This window comes from Astatotilapia calliptera, chromosome 15 (genome assembly GCF_964374335.1).
Source record: "Astatotilapia calliptera chromosome 15, fAstCal68.1, whole genome shotgun sequence".
Lineage (NCBI taxonomy): Eukaryota > Metazoa > Chordata > Actinopteri > Cichliformes > Cichlidae > Astatotilapia > Astatotilapia calliptera.
In genome coordinates this window covers 25,080,530-25,098,020 of record NC_137436.1, presented here as the reverse complement: position 1 = coordinate 25,098,020, position 17,491 = coordinate 25,080,530, and the positions used below count along the sequence as shown (strand labels likewise).

The following is a 17,491-nucleotide window of genomic DNA, read 5'->3' as shown; positions in this document are numbered from 1 at the left end:
ATTTTATCTACTGTTCTGATTGTATCTACTGTTTTTTTAATCAATTTTAAATCATGCTTTTTATTTGTTTTTTAATGTCTCTGTAAAGCACTTTGAATCACCTTGTTGTTGAATTGTGCTATATAAATACACTTGCCTTGCCTAAACGATGGGAATCTCAACACAGGAAGTTCAGAAAAAAAGTTAAATCTCTTTTTCCAGCGGTCATCTCCATCAGTGCACTGAGTCATCTTTGAAATGCATGTAAAGTCTGACAGGCCTGCACACTTTTTGGATGAAACAAATCCAAAAGCTTTGTCTGCTGTTTGTGAGGACAGCAACCAGCATAAACTCAGGACGGGCTCATATCTGATTGTTGCTTTTGGCTCTCATGCTTAAATCTTACCCTGCGCTTGTCTACGATTCACATGGACTCCTGACCACGAACCTTCTACTGAAATGCTGCTTTATATCTACAGCTGTTAATACACAGGTCAAGGCTCAGGAACAGGACTAAACACAGAATCTCAATCAGCACAACCTGGTCAAATGTTTGATCTCCTTTTCATATTTCCCATTAACCCACAGCATGTAAACATGAAGCCCCGTCTGCTGTACTCCCATTAGGTCTGAACAAAGAGCCCATTCCCTGGTCTCCATGTCTAAGTGCAGTCAGTGAGTCCTGCTGTTAGAGCTGAGGAGGAAGAGGAGGAGGGTTAGAGATCACAGCAGAGCTGGTGGAAGAGCAAAGAAATCAGCGAGACGTGAAGCAGATGCCAGATGTTTACGAAGGGGTTTGTACACTCGTGAGAAACATTTAAAAAACAATTTGCATCTTTCTAAAAAGTGGAGTGTAAAGTAATACTCTACAGAGATTGAAGAAGCTTCTCTACGTGATAAAGGACATTTAATCTGCAGAAAATCACATTTCAGAAAGAAACTCACAAAATAAAATCTAGTTTTCGATTCATGTCAGCTCGTGTTGATATAAATTGCCTTTTTGTTCCATTTCTCAAGCTGACAAATGGAAGAAAAAGGCAACGTGTTATTTTAAACCTGGTTTCAAACATCTTTAGGTCTGTTTGGTTTTGGTTTTTTGCAGCGTTTCAAAAAAAAGTGAGAAAACCATCTTCTACAAAGCAACGCTTTGTTTAGCCGTCACCTACAAACCACCTCAGAAACCAAGAAAACAAACTTCACCTCCAGGCGTCAGCAAACTTCAAAAGAAAAACGCCAAAAAAGAGGGGAAAAAAAAAAAACAGCTTTCTTTGTTTAGAAGAAGCAGCAGAAATGGAGGTTTATCCTTCAGAGAGGTACTTGTGCTGAACTCCCTGCTGCATTCACTCGGCCTGTTGATTACCGTTTGTCGTATTTTAGTACCCGAGGTGACTCAACGAGGGGTCGAGAGGAGGGTTCAGGCTTCAAGGCTGACGAACGCACAGGATAGCACTGACAAAGGGTGGAACTGGTTTCTGTGGATGAATTGCTGCACGCTGCCGTGTACCACGTATGAATGAACAAACTGATGAGTGACCCGAGTCTCCATCTGCCTTTGGAAGTAAGGTAGCTGACGTGTTCTTCCAGATGTCTTCATTGGGAGCAGTTCTGGAACGTTACAGTGAGAATGAGTCCTCATCATCCCTGGACGACATTGTTGATCTGCCTCCATCTGGGCCCAACCCGGCTTACCCACACCAGATCCATCTCCTTCAGGTCGCCATCACAGTTCCATGATGTTTTGGGCCGACGTTCGTTTGTGTTTTCCAGGTGGTGTCCAATTTATGGTGGTAGGCACACCATGCTCTGGCTATTTGTAATGTTGTAGGGATTGATGTTGTGGTTTTGTATTATAACCTCTGTTCTCAGGTTGCACTGCATTGACTTCTAGATGGGTTGGAGTCTCTGAAATGAGCCTGTAATTATCTAGTTTCGTGCTGTACAGTTCTTGCTGATGAGCCATGATAAGTGACACTCTTTACTTGGTCAGTGGGCCATCGGTAACTGCGATTAGTCCATCTGTGTTGGTTCACTTTGGTTTTGGAGGAGCTGATGTTTGCTGCTGCAGATTTAACCTTTAAGGGCAAAATTCAGCCTGAAAATCCAGATACTTGTTTCAAGACTTTCCACATTTTCTCCTGCTTTATACAACATACAGTCCAGACGTCAACAGCTTCACTTGCTAGCTTTAATATTGTTGAAGAGCTTCTTAAATGACTGAGAAAACTGTATTAAAAAACAAAACAAAACAAAAAAACCTCAGCAGGAACAAGCAATAAAACATGTTTTGGTTTCCTCTGGCTGACCTGACCTTTTTTCTCCAGTGTTTTTGAGTTCAAGTCTTGATGACATGATCTACCTCATCTTTAGGGACAATTTCGAATGTATACCTGTTAAAATAAACCTCTTTGGTCACTCAGAGTTCAATCTCCCTGTTGTGCCTTGCTCAGCTGAACAGGCTGTCGTGTATCTAAACTCTTCATTAAGTCTGGAGTGAGGGGAGTGAGCCATCTGCTTCACTGATGACTTCTTTTACTACGTTTCTCTTCCGATCAGCCGGCGTGGCGGCCTTTTCCTCCCGTCACAGCGCAGTAAACATGATGCTATCATCCCTCGCCAAACAGAAGCCAACTACCCTGAAAACCCAGAAAGCCTTCTGTCCTCCTCTCCCTCCCTCTCCTCTTCCTTGAGAAGTCCTTTCTGTGGGAGTATCAATAACAGCAGCCTAAAGAGCTCGCAGGAATATCCTCCACTCTTTATCAAAGCGTTATGGCTGTCAGGCAGGCGAGAGCTGGCACCAGCACGCTGCTCGTAAAGACAAAATGGTGCTTAAAAAAGAAGCCCAAATAATGTCTCAATACAGGCAGCAGTTGCTACGGAAACCCATCCACCATCTATTTCCTACTCCTACCATAGAAAAAAAGTACGTTTACTAGCGAAAGCACAAGCCTGAGGCCAGCAGCGATCCCAGGGCTGAGCGGGAGGGGAGGAAGGGGTTAGTAATGGCGGCGGGGTGTAAGTAGCATTACACACTAGAGGACCACTTACATGCTGTTTTCACAGGTGGTGCATGATCTGAAAGTAAACATGCCAGGTTACACGTACACACACACAGGAAGTGATGCAACACTGACACTTTATGATAACAGTGATGAATGAGAACATGAGAATGAAGACATGAACACTGACGGTATCAGACAGCACCGCGCTTCGACATCATGTCTCAGTCAGGTGTTAGTGAGGCGTGTTCAGCAGCGGCAACGAGAAAAAGGGCGACACGGAGGAACGGAGACTCAGATTTTTACACGTAACTAAACATAAATATGCGACTCATCAAATCGAAAACTTTTGGGGGCTTTAAATCTGCGTCTGCATTGCATCTGCTCCGTAACCTGTTGCACATCACATCGATGCAGAGCACGAGAAGATGTACTGCCACGTTTGTCCTGCCGTTTCCTCCGGTTTTAGAATGAACCAGTACCAACATGATAGAAACCCCATCGCCTGGTGACGGGCAGCAGGCTCTTATACAGACTACATCTGAAGCTCTACGCAAGCATAAATCATCATGATGGTTCTGTCGACACTCTGGTGCAACACAGCGGTGCAGCACCACGTGTGAAAACTGACACACGTGGTGCTAATGAGTGTGGATGTTAGACAGAAAACCAGAGAGGGGGTTGCTCACGTCAAAGACCCTGGGAGTGATTTGGGGATCGGATATTATAAATACATGTCATCACCTTCACACACGGAGCCACGGCCACCGTTAAAGCCGGATCTTCTGACGGCTGCACATGTCACATGTCCGGAGTCGAAGCAGCAGCAGGACAAAAGCTGCGACTCTCACATGAAGGATGAGGGATAAAAGAGAGTATGCGTGTGGGGGCTCGTGGACCAATCTGTAGTCTGAGCAGTGCACACAATAGACAGCTCTGAATAAGAGCTCTTTGTCGTCATGACAACTCAACGTGTGGCACAAGGAAATGAGGCGATGGCGGTGGAGAGGTGAGAGACTGAGTCCATTTGCTCGTCTTGTTGCTGACTGACAATCACGGCAAGCTGTCAGCGACCCCGACAGACCGAAGTGCTCGTCTTTATAAAGTCTGGCATTCAAATGAAGGCATTGTTTGGTCAGAGTCCAGCACGGTGAATCAGTTTCAGATTTTGGAGACTTCAGAGGTTTAAAATCGCTCAGAGGAATCTTTAAGGTCAGAGGATCTCATTTATAAATGTGCACAAACCAAATCCGTCTCACCGTTCTGCACAAATCTGAGACTCCTTCACATCCAAACAAAAGTCGACCTCTGTGACCTCTGACCTGCAGGCTGTTCAAGGCTCAGTGTGTTTCTCTCTTCCTGTAAAGCTTCGGGTTGTTTCCTTCTTTCAAGTGTAAGTTTAAACATAAGAGAGAAAGATTAAATGGATGAGAGACCTTTGTGGCCACAAGGTTATACAAAAGGAGTTAGAAGTGTTCGAAAAATGTTTTTGAGGTACTTTGAGGTACTTTCAACGTCAATCTGCAAACGAGAGAGCTGTTTTTGTACCGAGTGCATGAAAAATGCAGAAAGCGTTTCACGCGCTGTGGGAAAAACACAAAGAGAGACAGCTCCAGAGGAATAAACGCTGCGGCGCCCGTCATACCGTAGTCGGTGACAGATTTCGGTGCTCGCTGCTCTGTATCGGTGTTCCTCTTCTTGTTCTTTGACTTCCAGGCGTGGTAAACTTTAAGCCGGCGGTGGAACTCCTCTCTGCAGGCGGCCAGCAGCTCGATGTCTGGAGGAGACAGGATCAGAAAATCAGGCAGAAGAAATACTGACAGCTTCTGCAAATACATTTCAGAGACGTACATCGATTTGAAAACTGGAGAACCTGAAAGAACCGAGAACTTGGACGAATCTGTGTAAAAGTCATATTCAAACAGAGAACCATGAATCTGACAGGAGTCTGAACCCCGTCGCTCTGGAAAAAGCAGTGCTGTCCTTCCGATTTCATCAACTCCACCATTATATTTAATAATAGTTAATAACAACATGCACTGAAAGCTTTGGTGATAATTACATATTGAAAGTGGGCTGGTTCTTGTGCACCGCTACTCTGAGCACTCAAACTTTACACAGTTCGCCTCATTCACAGTTTCACACGAGCACTTTTTCGCGGCTCTTTTTATTTAGGTGCTTACTAGCTGACATTCAAACGCATTCATACTCTGATGCATTGGAGACCAATTTGGGGCTGGTATCTTGTCCATGCAGACTGGAGCCGACAGGGATCGAACCAACAACCTTCTGATTAGTGCTGGCTGCACATCTTCCTCCAATCAGCCACTGAGTCATCAGGTTTGAGTTCAAGTCGGTGTTAAAATCCGAGCTCTGTTCTTACTTAAGTGGGGAAACCATTTCTTCACTGAGCTGGCTTTCACTGTTTCTGTCATGTTCAATTCAATTCAATTTTATTTATATAGCGCCAAATCACAACAAAAGTCGCCTCAAGGTTGAAACAGCAAAGAGGGTGAACACAAACTGAAGCAGCGCACGGCTGACCGATTCACTGGTTCAGACCTTTTCTGTGGATGTCCGACATCCCGTCAACCGGGCTTAATTCTTACTGCATAATCACAGAGGCTGCAGTGGACCAGGTGCTGGGAATCCATATTAAACAGAGGTTACCTGACATTAAACTCCCTCATTCATGTTTTCTTGAGGCAGCAGACGGTGTTTGGCTAAAGGCTGTATCAAATAAAGGGATTATAGCCTTTTAACAGGCAGACACAAGTATAAGGACGAGTAGCAGCGACCATAAGATGTAGAAGGTCACTGAAATCCGGGCCTTGGATGGCAGACGTGACAGGCCCAGCGACAAGATCGCCCTCAGTGACTTCCCTGCTTGTTTCCTAAGCATTTAGGATGAGAAATTCTCCACAGGGTTAAAGGGCAATCAGGGCCATGGCCACTAGTCACCAGCTGTCAGAGAGCAAGCACTGAGTGAAGGTTGGTTTGCTTTATCTGTGGCTGTAGATTTAAATTCTCCAGCTGGTTTGGGTTGCCTGATTGCTAACATTTTGGAAAAACAAATCTTCTCTGTGGATTTTTATGTACATAGATGTTATTTATGAACTTTTTAGGGTACAATTATACAGCTCTCTATGTCCACAAACCTTTGGCCATAAAAAGTACAATTTGTTGACAAAAAAAAAATCCACATTATTGAACCGTTAAAACTCACATAATTAATATTGGCAGATGGACCAACTTTTGTTGATTCCCCCACACACGGCGCTGATGTTCATCTCAACATAATCAATGTAGTGCGCGCGCCCCGAGAGAAGGCAGGCAGCAGCATTAAGCACACATTTCATCTGGACGATTCAGATAAATGACTTCAGTAATATATAAAGAAAGAAAGGAAATAAAGAAAGAAAAACACACACATTCAATTTATCATCCAGAGTGCGAAGGCTAACACCAAGCAATGAGATGCATAATGCACACTAAGTGCTTAGGTAACGCCAGACGAACAAAAAAAACATCCTCCGTTTGTTGAGGCGAGCGGAAACCTCTGCAGAATACGCTGCGTGTCAACAGGCCCTCGACGCTGGACTTTTTTATTCTGCTGCTCGTGATGATCCGTAGCTGTGGACGTGATCGCATCAGTATGCGATCCCCTCCTCTGTCTGGGGAGGTGAGTGGCCTGTTAAACGCTGACCGAGTCATTCTATGTGTTTATATGCGGCCGCCCGCAGGCGACTCTCAGCACATTCATTTCAGAGAAGCCGGCGGGCGTCGACCCTCCTTGTCCCAGTCCTCCACGCTTCCTGCTGCGTGGATAAGGACAGGTGATCTCTGAGGTTAAACTGAGAAAGAAAGAGAGGAAACAGGCGGATATTCTCCTCTTGGCTGTTTTCTTTAAGTTTCACTTTCTTTTATAAGTGAATCAAAATCAAACCAAGGATGAAAGTTTGTTCGTCCACTATCAGAGTCCCCTGATTGGATGTTCCACCTCCTGTACATTGAGATAACGGCTTCAGGGATGGAAGACATGTTTAGATCTTAGATAAAGCAGGAACTGCTTTGTGTATTGATGACAAAAGCTACAATTTTACAGCCGTCCAACTCAGCAGTAACACCTCAAACAGGGTTCTGAGGCTTATTAGACCACTTTCTTCCTATTGTCCAGCTTCTGGTAGCCTGCTGAGGGGCAAAGCCAGCACCTATGGCCTCTTTATCCACCAGTTGGTATGGAAGCTGAAGAAAAACTGGAAGCCTATTAAGTCAAATAATTTCTGAATGGAAATGCCCAAACACCTGAGACAAGCTTTCAGCACCGTGGTGGAGGGATGATGGTTTGGACACCTTCCAGTCACTGAGTGGACCATGAACTGTATATCAAAGTACTCTATAGACACATGAGGCCATCTGTGCCACAGATAAAGCTTGGACCAAACTGGGTCACAGAGAAGAACAATGATCCCAAGCAAAGCAGCAAATCTCCAGGAGAACGGCTGAAAAAGCAAAGAATCAAGGTGCCCCAACAGTCCGAAGTCCAGACCTCAACCTGATTTAAACACTGGTGCAGGACCTTGACAGAACTGGACATAAACAAATCCCTGCAGACCTCAATGAACTGATGCAACACAACATTAAAGGGTAAAAATTTGGCCTTTTATGGTAGAAGAACATTCCTGCTCTTGTCCTTACAGCTAAACCAGCAAATCAGCCAGAGCAGCAGTTAAAACCAGCAGCCTCGCTGCTATCATTACGTAGTAACTGAACATATTCCTTAAAAAAAGACCTATATAGACATATTATATCTGTATTTGTTGCCTTTGGGTCTCTTTCCTGTCTGTGCAGGTCCAAATATGAAATCACACTTTTTTTTCCTCTAACATTTTTAAATTATATAACAACAATTCAATAACAGTCAAATTTGGCACAGGTAACACATTCTACATATTCTGGATAGGATCATCAGCCGCTTTTTAAATGTCAGTGTAAAGGTTGAGTAGGTTCGACACTCTGATATGTTACAGTGATATCACCTCGTACTGAAATTCTTCTGTTTGACAAAGCACCTGCTACAGCTGTGGTATCATCACGATGAGTTTGGCTAAAAGAGTTGTCCTCTGTTCTGCTCGACCGGCAGTTCACTCCCACACGAGAGAAGTGGTCATAAAATGAAGCGGCGTTTACAAAAATAAAATTAAGTGGTGTGGAAAGCGAGCGGTGGCAAACAATTCTGTCAAAGCTGCCCATTTGCTGGAAACAAGAGGAGTGAACTCTTCACTCAGAACAAACAGCCTTTACGACCATTTAGCTATTCTCAGAGCGAGGATAAAGGAAGACCATGGGGTCGATAAAAATAACAGCGGTCTGTCTTCTTAGGGAGTGTGAATACAATCAGCAATTCCCATCAGTGTGCCTGTCATTGCACCGTTAAAGATCAGATTTCTATCCAAGCGCGCTGATAATGGAAAAAAGTTTAAAAATAAAAAATCAAAGAGCTCATCCTCTGAGGAGTATGAACATTCTGAGAAAATTAGGATTTTTCAAGTCTGTCAGTCAAATTGAGCCATTTTAAATATATTTCGCCTCACAGCAGTGCTGGAGAAATGTCTACCGGATCCATTATTAATCCTCTGAGGACCAAGAACAGTGACTTTAAAAAATTTAAGGAGAGTCTGCTCAGTTTCCAGAAGAAGTCCATCACGAAAGTAGCTTTAAAGTACCAGTGAGAACAAAGGAACAGAGAACATCAAATTTAAGGAAAATGTGGACATGAAGCTCTGAGTTTAACATAAAGTTTAGGAATTTTAGAAGACAACAATGGACATTACAGGTTCATTAAAATCTAAAAGGTTCAGCCTCTGGGAATATGAATATACACAGTAAATATGTCCATTACATATTAATACTTCAAGGCAAGGTAAAAAAAAAAAGGTTATTTATATCATTTACAATCTTAATCTCTAATCTGACAGGCTGAAAAGTTGGAGTTGAAAATCACAGATTTCTGGTGATAAATTATTAAAGAGATCTTATTTTGAAAAGCACTTCTTAAAAGGCAAAGTCTGGACTTGATTCTCTCGACAGAGCAAAATGCACAAGGTCAATGCATGAAACTAATTCAACTTGAATGTGGCACCAGGGTGAAGCTCCCACTGTGTCCAAAATGGGAAAGATTCATCCTTTGGGAACGTTAAGGTACTCAATATGTGTACTGTCAGTTATCTGAATAATTTCCTTGCAGCTGTCAAGCATCAACCTCTGGTAAGTGGTTCATCCTCTGAGAACGTTGACTATCCAATAAAAAAAAAAAATTTAATGAGTGAAAATTTGTCTTTGTAACCCACAATGGCACGTAGAATGTCTAGTTTATGCTTGGGGAAGTGTGGATAGCCATTAAATAATGTCAAACAATTATCTTTATTGGAAAACTATCAGCGCAACAGTAAATAAGAAAACACTCACCACATGAGGTATTGATGGCGTCACGCAGCTCAGCATACTTCCACTTGCTCAGCTCGTACTTCTTGGTGCCCGCAGCCGCCTTGGACGCCTGGACCTGCGGACCTCTAATACAGGAAACAGAAGAAGGATGCAAGAGGTGAGTGACATAGACCCACAGCTGAGAACTGTGGGGGACCGTCAGCAGGTGATCATTTCCACCGACACCACATCGGTGAGTTTACTGAGGGGGTCGCTGTTAGGGTCATTAAAGGACTGTGCCATGCACCCAGTTGGATTCTTCATAGGTTTTCCATCCATCCATGATATAAAAGTCACAAATTTATTAGGGAAGAAAAATTTACGAGTTGTTCTTATTGTGCGTATTAGTCAATTATTTATTTATTTATTGGCCTACATGGTTACCTGCCTCCAATCTACACTGGCCCCTTTACATTGTTTGAGTGTCTGACTGGGCAGGTTTCGGGTTGGTTTCTGTTATACGGCTCTTAAACTTCAATCTAGTGTTTCCCAGAAGTCTCTAAGAATTTGAAACGTGATAGCCATCTATAGATGCGAATTGTTTCAGCAACCCAGTGAAGAAATCAAATTATCAAGTCTTTGTTCAACGTACAGGATGGGATCATTTATCTCAATCTTAAAATACTGAGACAAACTTCAGTCATGTTTCAGATTTTAAAAGTCCTGAAAAGAAGCTCTTTGTGAGGAATTCTGGATCAGGTCCATTGAACTGAGGTTATTAGGTTTCTCTAGCTTGTGCAGATATAAGATTAGTTAAAGTGGTGGCTTCAGAGGCAAAGGATGCTGCAGACCTGCAGAACATTCATTTATAAAGACCTGCAATTCTGTAATTAATGGTTTTATTATTATCTGGAACTGATCTGCTAATGTTTCATAGTGTAATCTGTAACTAAGAATGACTTAAGTTGCCAGGTTGTAGAAAAAACCATCCAGCATTAAAGTTTGATTTCCATTTTAGCTTTTGAAAGCCTCCAACGGGCCTGTTCGACCATTAATCTTCAGTAAAGGAGCCGCAGGATATCTGGACCTAAATCCCATTTATAACTGCACACTTGATGGATTATTGCGAGGATCAGATTTTAATGATTTCTTATTAACATTTATAATTTTGGGTCCTGGAGATAAATGATCGCACAGCCCAACAGCGGCATCTCAGAAAAGAAAAATAACGCAGGGGAAGGTTTTCTACATCCAGGCAACTCAAATGTTTTCTTCTTTTTTCTGATGTGTGAAGCATAAGTGGGACGGTTATTGATCATTAATGAAGTTATGGTGTACAGAAGTTTGGTTCATATTTCAACCGTTTGCAGTGAAACATGGCTCACAGCCGCTGGAGCCCGGAGGTGGATATGTTTGCCCAAAGCAATGATGACAAAAACGACTGAATTGATGGAGATGAACGGCCTTAACTTTTGCACAGAAGTGATGACAAACCACGATTTGTTGGCCGGATGTGTTCTACGCCTGATTGTGACTTGAATAGTTCATTAGGGTGCATGGAAACACAGTCAGTGACGCATCCCACATAGTAAACTCCACCCAGGTGAAAGTCACCAGGTGAGACAGGAACCAGTTTTCCACGAGGAACAGAAGCAGCGCCACGTTCTTTAAACAGCTGCTGGTTCATTATGAACGTCAGGGTGAGGAGGACTGAGGGTGTCAGACAGCAGCGTTATAAAGAAGGAGAGGACCAGAAGAACAGAAGGTGTGAGTACATCATTAAAATGCATGCTGTTTCAGTCTCTAGGAAGCCACACAGCACCTCCATTGTGTCGGCGTGTGGCCGCCACAGCGTGACGGCTCGCTCTGTTAAATTATGAATGACCGTTTGACAGCAGAGAACAGCGGCTACCCTCCAGCTGCTCGCTCCTCTGCGGCGCTGCTGACAGGCCTGATTAATCCGTGACCTGGATTTGCCCTTTTTAGAACGCCGGGAAGTTGGAGGCGGGACCCCGCTGCTCCTCTAATCCTATTGGATCTCATGTTTAGCCCGAGCTGGGCCTCAGACCCGGGGTTGCTGAGCGTGTTTTCACAAGCACGTGGTGACTTTGGCGTGCTAAGTGGCCAAGCGCTGCAGTCACCTTCTTCCCCTGCTTCCTGTCGCCAATTAACCGCAGACAGGCGAACACGGGAAGCAGGGACTGGCACGGCTTCAGCTGACATCACTCATTCACAGCAGCGGGGATGCTGACAGGAACACGGGCAGAAAACAGCGTATGCTCGCAGTAATCTGACGGGACCGGCAGTTTAACCTGCTATAGGTTAAAGGTGGAATAACTCTCTGTGGTGGAGTTTCAGGAGGAAGAATTTGAACTCTAAATCTCTATTAAAGTCATGGCTTTACATTTTTGGGCAGTAAATCACTGGAACTCGAGTTGCTCCTTCAAAGGAGCATGTGTTTCAAAGTGTGTTTCAATTGTGTTTCATCTGCAGAGGTAATTACAGAAAAAAGCTGTTTGTGTGGCTGAAGACAAAGATCTGGAACTCTGTACTGCATGCTTTCCAGCATTAGGATCAAAAGGTGTACCACCTGAGCAGCACCTGCCGGAGCACATGCACTGTGTCCTTATCTCATAGGTCCAGGTTTGACTGTGCTCTCAGCTGTTTGCTACGCATCACCCTCCTTTTAACATCCAGTCAGAGACCAAAGAGAAAAACCTTGAAGGAGATTTATTCGGCTCATTCCCAGCTCCATGTTTTTATTCCTGGACTCCAATAGAGCAGCCCTTTGGTTCATCCTCTGTTTGCAACATTTTAGCTCCTCCCACTTTGGGCCAACATTCTTCTGACTGGCTGCCCCTCGTTAGAGAGTAAGTGGGTGGGTTTTCTAACCATATTAGACATATCGCCTCTATAACATCTTGAAGAGACAATATTCAAATTCGAATTTGAATTTAGAAGAAAAAAAACTGTTGGAAATAAAGCATTTGGACCCTGTTTTAAAACAGCGCTTTGAGAGAAAACAAACTACTTTTTATTTGCTTCCAAAAATCCAAAACATCTAAAAAGGTTTTCTTAGTAAATTTTTTTTTTTTTTTTAAAAACTAGGAAAATATTTACATTTCCAAATAAATATTATTATCATTAACATATCAGGACAGTAAAGAAATTTAGATCAAAATCATTTTGTCTCTGAAATGATGAAGTGAACATTTCAACGTTTAAAGCTGAGCTGGACTTTTAATAAGCAGCAGCATAAAATCCTCCACTAACTCTGCATTTTTCTGAAAGTTACAGCTTTTATCTGTAAAATCTTAAAAACAGGAGCAGCTGGAGCCTCTGCGGCGGCCGGGCGATGGAGGCGGGAAATAACAGCTGGGTGACATTTAACGGGCCACGGCGTCCCCGTGTACACGGCCGACTTTCAAAATCACAAAAGAAAAATAAATCATGTTCTTTACAGTGGAGGCTAAATAGTTATTATTAACCCTGTAATCAACACTGCTCAATTTACTTTTGATCATCAACAATCAAAAAATGATTCAGTTTTAGTTTTTGTTCAATTCTCATTAAAATTTTCTATTAACTTTGATCAAAGAGTGAGTTGATTGGTCATTGAGGTGTGATCCACATAGACGGTTTCTACCCACCGAGCCAGAAGTTCGGACATTTCCCTCGCCATTTCCTCCCTAAAAAGCACGATGTTAGGATAAACTGTTAGTATGCTGCCGAGACATTTACTACAAAATACTTCATCACCATCTTTTTCACTAAACAGGGACAGCAGGTAAGTGAAAGGAAAACAAAGAGAGGGTTAAAAATGAAGAAGAAGAAGAAGGAAAAACAGAAGTTGGTGTTCATGCACTTCGATTTTTAAACAGCTGAAACTACAACACGACAACACTTGTTCACACTTCTCGTAACTTCACAGATGATCAGAAACGGAGGAGAAGCTCATGCTACAGTCACACTGTGTGCAGTGATCATGTGATCTCGATGCCTTTAAAGACCGGGAGCAGGTCTGCAACCACTCAACAGTCAGTCTGCTATTGGTCTGGACCACTGAATGTCGTCTCGTGATCAATAATAACTGGGATAAATCTGGGAATATCGCAAGTCTGTTGCTGTTTGCATACACAGAAATTCAATTCTGCTGCTTTCACACAGGAACATAAACATCCGAGTGGAGTCTTCTGTCGTTGCACACAGCAACCATCTAAAATCCTTCTTAAACTGGTCTAAGAGTGACAAACCGGTATCGGTTGGAGACATTACTGGCTACAAGCGAAAGATCCCGTGAGAAGACGGGAGGAGCATGTAATGTAAAAACTAGCAAATCGAACATGCAGAGCTACCTGCTGGGCGACGCCGCTGAATGAAGGAGCAGCTAAAGGTAGCTTTCTGTTTGGAGACAGGTCGACTCCCATTAGGCTGAGACATCAGAGACCTCAGCTTCGACCAATTCTTTGTGGTATTTTCACTCTAGTGTGACGGAGACGTTACTTGTCCTGTTTGTTACAATTAAACTTTCTTTTTGTCCACGTTATAAAAAAGGTCCCTACGGTGCCGCCCACAGCTCGGCTTTCTGACTGCAGAAGCTCTGAAGCCTGCGAGCCTGCAGACCTCCACCTTCATCTGATAATTCTTCTCATTACCAACATGATAAGCTTGTGCACGGACGACCTCGTTCACTTCAGAAACATGTATTCATTATGTCGTCTCTGGTCACACGTTTAATGGTCCGAGCCTCCTCCTGCGTGCGAGCCATTAACGACGCTCCTGTGATGTTTACACGAGTCCTTATTAGGCATTAAACGGAGGAAGGTGAAATCAGGCAGGAAGCAGCTGCTGTAGTTAAAAGAAAGCAAAAAAAGGTGCAGCGGGCGTCATTATGCGGCCGCTGAGCCATTAACTAAACGCTGTCACGCTGAGTCCAGAGGTTCAACTGGCAACAAATCAGAGGCCATGACAGTGACGCCTGCACTTCCTTCCTACTCAGGTGCCCTGGAGCCATGAGAAGATGAGCTTAGCTTAGAAAATAAATGACTTAACTTCACAGTTATTGAGCATGAAACATGATGCGGACTGCCAGTACAGCTGCTCTGAATCAAAACGCACACAGCCGACACATTTAAGAGAATTTAAACTTCCAGAAGACAAAAGGAGAGAAACAGGAAGTCAGGTGAGAGGAATGGGAGGAAGGAGGCAAGGATGCCAAAAGAAAGGAGGTGAGGGAAAGGAAAGAGTACATGTTTAAGTTCATAACTGACACTTTAATGTCTTTCATTTGGATCTATGAGCTCTGACACAGACTGATGTGTAGAAACAACCACATACAGGGCCTTTAACTCACTCGCTCTTCTCCAGACATCTCAGGCTGTAAATCAGCTGTTTTCTCACACAGTGAGGTCAGGCGTGTTTACGCACTCACACTTTTTGTACGTTTTTGTAGGTGTTAAGTACTTAAAGAAAGACATCCTCCAAGTTTTATTCTTTTAAAGTCATATTTTTATGTCCAGATCAACCTGAGATAAAACTGATCATGGCAGCCCTGCTCAGAGGTTTCAATGTCTGCCTTTGATTCTTTTGTCTGAATGTCTGTGATGACTCTTTTCTTCAAATCTACATCTTTAACACTGATGCATGTGCAGGTTTTACTCGGTGATGTGGAGAACAGAACCCGAACAGAGAGGCCGGGTCTACGTGGCCGATCCACCCGCAGTGCAAAGCTCTGTGACGCAGCGCTCTAGGGAGGTCAAACAGTTTGATGTAGCCACTAACAAAGCCGAGTCACGGCGTGAAGCATCAATTTCAACTTTCACAGAGACGTGTCGCTTCAGGCTAAGTGAGAAGAGTGATCGAGGCCAAGGCTACACCGAGTGCTTTATGTCTGGATTCGCCGCTGTGAGCGCACGGCGGCGTCGCACGGTGCCCTGAAGCTGTCTGAGGCGTGTGGTGTGACAGGAAACCTACATGGTCAAGCTCTTGAGCTTTGGGGAGGCAGCAGCAGCGGCGGCAGCGCTGTAAACAGAGGATTACAGGATTATAACGGAGCAGCAGAGCACAACATAACAAAGCAATCAGGGAGGCGAAGGTGATTCCTTCCCCCGAGGCTCATCAGGAAATCATTCTCCTTCCAAATTGTGATCTGAGGACAGGCCTCAGATTCATCAAACTCCTGAAAGTCACACCTGAAGGAAAACTAATCTGGACTAAAGCCTGCTTTCAGATGCATCTTGATGATCTGGAGGTGAAGTAGAGGTGGGGCTAGAGAGCAGAGATTTTTGCACATTTAAGTTTTCGTTTCTTTTTTTGTACAGAAGATTAAAATCACCTGAATTACCTCTCGCTGTTTTATTTCATCTATGCTGCAATAACTAGCAGACTGACCTCAGCTGGCTGTGAAAGCCACTTCCAAATCAATTCTCCAGTTAACCTTTGACCTCTGATCCGTGTATGAAGGGTGACTTATTCCTGAAATGTTACTGCACTGAAAGTTAAAGTCTGAAATTGAACCACATGACTGCAGATCTTCAGCGATGAGCGACGTGTTTCTGTAAGAATCTTTGTGACCAACGTGGCAGCTTTTTTAAAATTATCCTTTAAACGTGTGAGTTCTTAAAATGTTATTATTTTGTGCATTAAAAAAAATGAGCTGAAGCTTCTGCTTTTTTCCCCCTTTGTTTGGTAATTATTAACGTTTCTTTTTGATTTCTTTTATTTAAAACTGTCTAACATCAAATATAAATATCAGTATATATCAATGAAAATACACCAATATTACTTATTTATTAAAAGTAATAACACTTTTAGCGTTTCCAGGTTTATAGCTTTTGAATTATTTAATTACAGAGTATGGATCCTAGTATAGATCTAGGGGTGCATGTTTGGAGTATTTTACTTCTACTTTGTCTCTTTCTATGGCTGTAAGGTCGTAACCCTCAGAAGTCTGATAAACCTGAGCCTGGATCGAGTTTCTGGTGGGTGAGAATCAAACCTGGTGCTCATATCTGGATTTAAATGTAAGTTAATAAAAGTCACTGTGTTCAAACTGATGCATCCGTTAGCTGGAATCAGAGGGCAGAGCCGGGCTGGCAGATTGTTACAGCATGCAGAGGGTTTGTTATGGTTTGAAAGGTCAAAGGTCAGGTGTGTGGGAGTGAGGGGGTTAAATTAAAGGGTTAAGAATCGACGGGTCTTACGCTGATCGCTCTGGGGACGATGGAACTGAGGAGCCGTTACTGAGAGGAAAAAACAAACAAAAAGAAAACAAAGAAGAAGAAAATGATTAAACTCAGGATCAGAGGGAAACGATGGTTTCTCCAGGACGAGTCCGAGCGGCATTCAAAGACGTCTCCGTCCCGTGAAGACGCGTCGCAGAGGGTCTCCTTAAACTCAGGCTTACCTGCGCAGGCCCGAGTCGTTGGCCACCTCCTCGGGGATGAGCTCAGCCTCGCTCTGGGCGATCCTCAGCGCCAGCTCCCTGTCCCTCCTCTCCTGCTCCAGAACAGCCTGCCGAGCGGCCTCCTCCTCACGCTCCGCCTGCAGCTGCAGCTCCATCTCCATCTGCACACACACCGAGCACACACACACGCTCTCGTTCAGTCACAGCACACCTGGCGCATCTCCGCCGCAGTTAACATATGTTCACGACTGGAAGTGCTGCTGTAGCCAGCTTTCAGTTCACTTTCTGAACGCTCCCACTTTGTCAACCATCTGCTGGTACGAACATGTCTGCCAGCTTCGTTGCGGCACGGCTGGCGTGCGATGCTGCATCAGCGCAGGAAGGTTCAGCTGCTCATGCGTGCAAACGCTTTCAGCTGCAAAACATCAGAAAAACTGCAGCAGCACACAAAACGACTAATTGCTACGTTCACCTGGTGAGGAGACGGGACTCTTAGAGATCAGGATAGACGCCATCTGATGTCGCAGTGTGGCGACGTCAGATGGCTTGACAGGATGGAGTAAGGCGGAGGCTCATGCAGTTACAGTGCTGAAGGTAAATATGCAGCGGTGACACAAACGCTAATAGATCTCAGCTTCAGCACTTTATTCCGCTCGTGTCAGCAAACATGCCGACTTTTCATCAG

General features: G+C 43.9%; 1 protein-coding gene across 8 annotated transcripts in view; it reads right to left on the bottom strand.

Moving 5' to 3' along the window:
- Positions 1–17,491, bottom strand: part of myo6a (myosin VIa) — a 155,450-nt gene that overhangs the window by 9,151 nt on the left and 128,808 nt on the right. The window contains exons 28-34 of one of the 8 annotated variants that reach the window (XM_080289815.1): positions 16,807–16,967; positions 16,604–16,642; positions 15,375–15,422; positions 13,052–13,090; positions 9,444–9,547; positions 4,621–4,752; positions 3,025–3,051 (exon numbers count right to left, since the gene is read on the bottom strand). In XM_080289815.1, coding sequence (XP_080145941.1) covers positions 3,025–3,051; positions 4,621–4,752; positions 9,444–9,547; positions 13,052–13,090; positions 15,375–15,422; positions 16,604–16,642; positions 16,807–16,967 — 550 coding nt within the window. The remainder of the gene's footprint in view (positions 1–3,024; positions 3,052–4,620; positions 4,753–9,443; positions 9,548–13,051; positions 13,091–15,374; positions 15,423–16,603; positions 16,643–16,806; positions 16,968–17,491) is intronic. The other 7 variants (XM_080289818.1, XM_080289817.1, XM_080289816.1 and 4 more) reach the window with 7 other exon arrangements.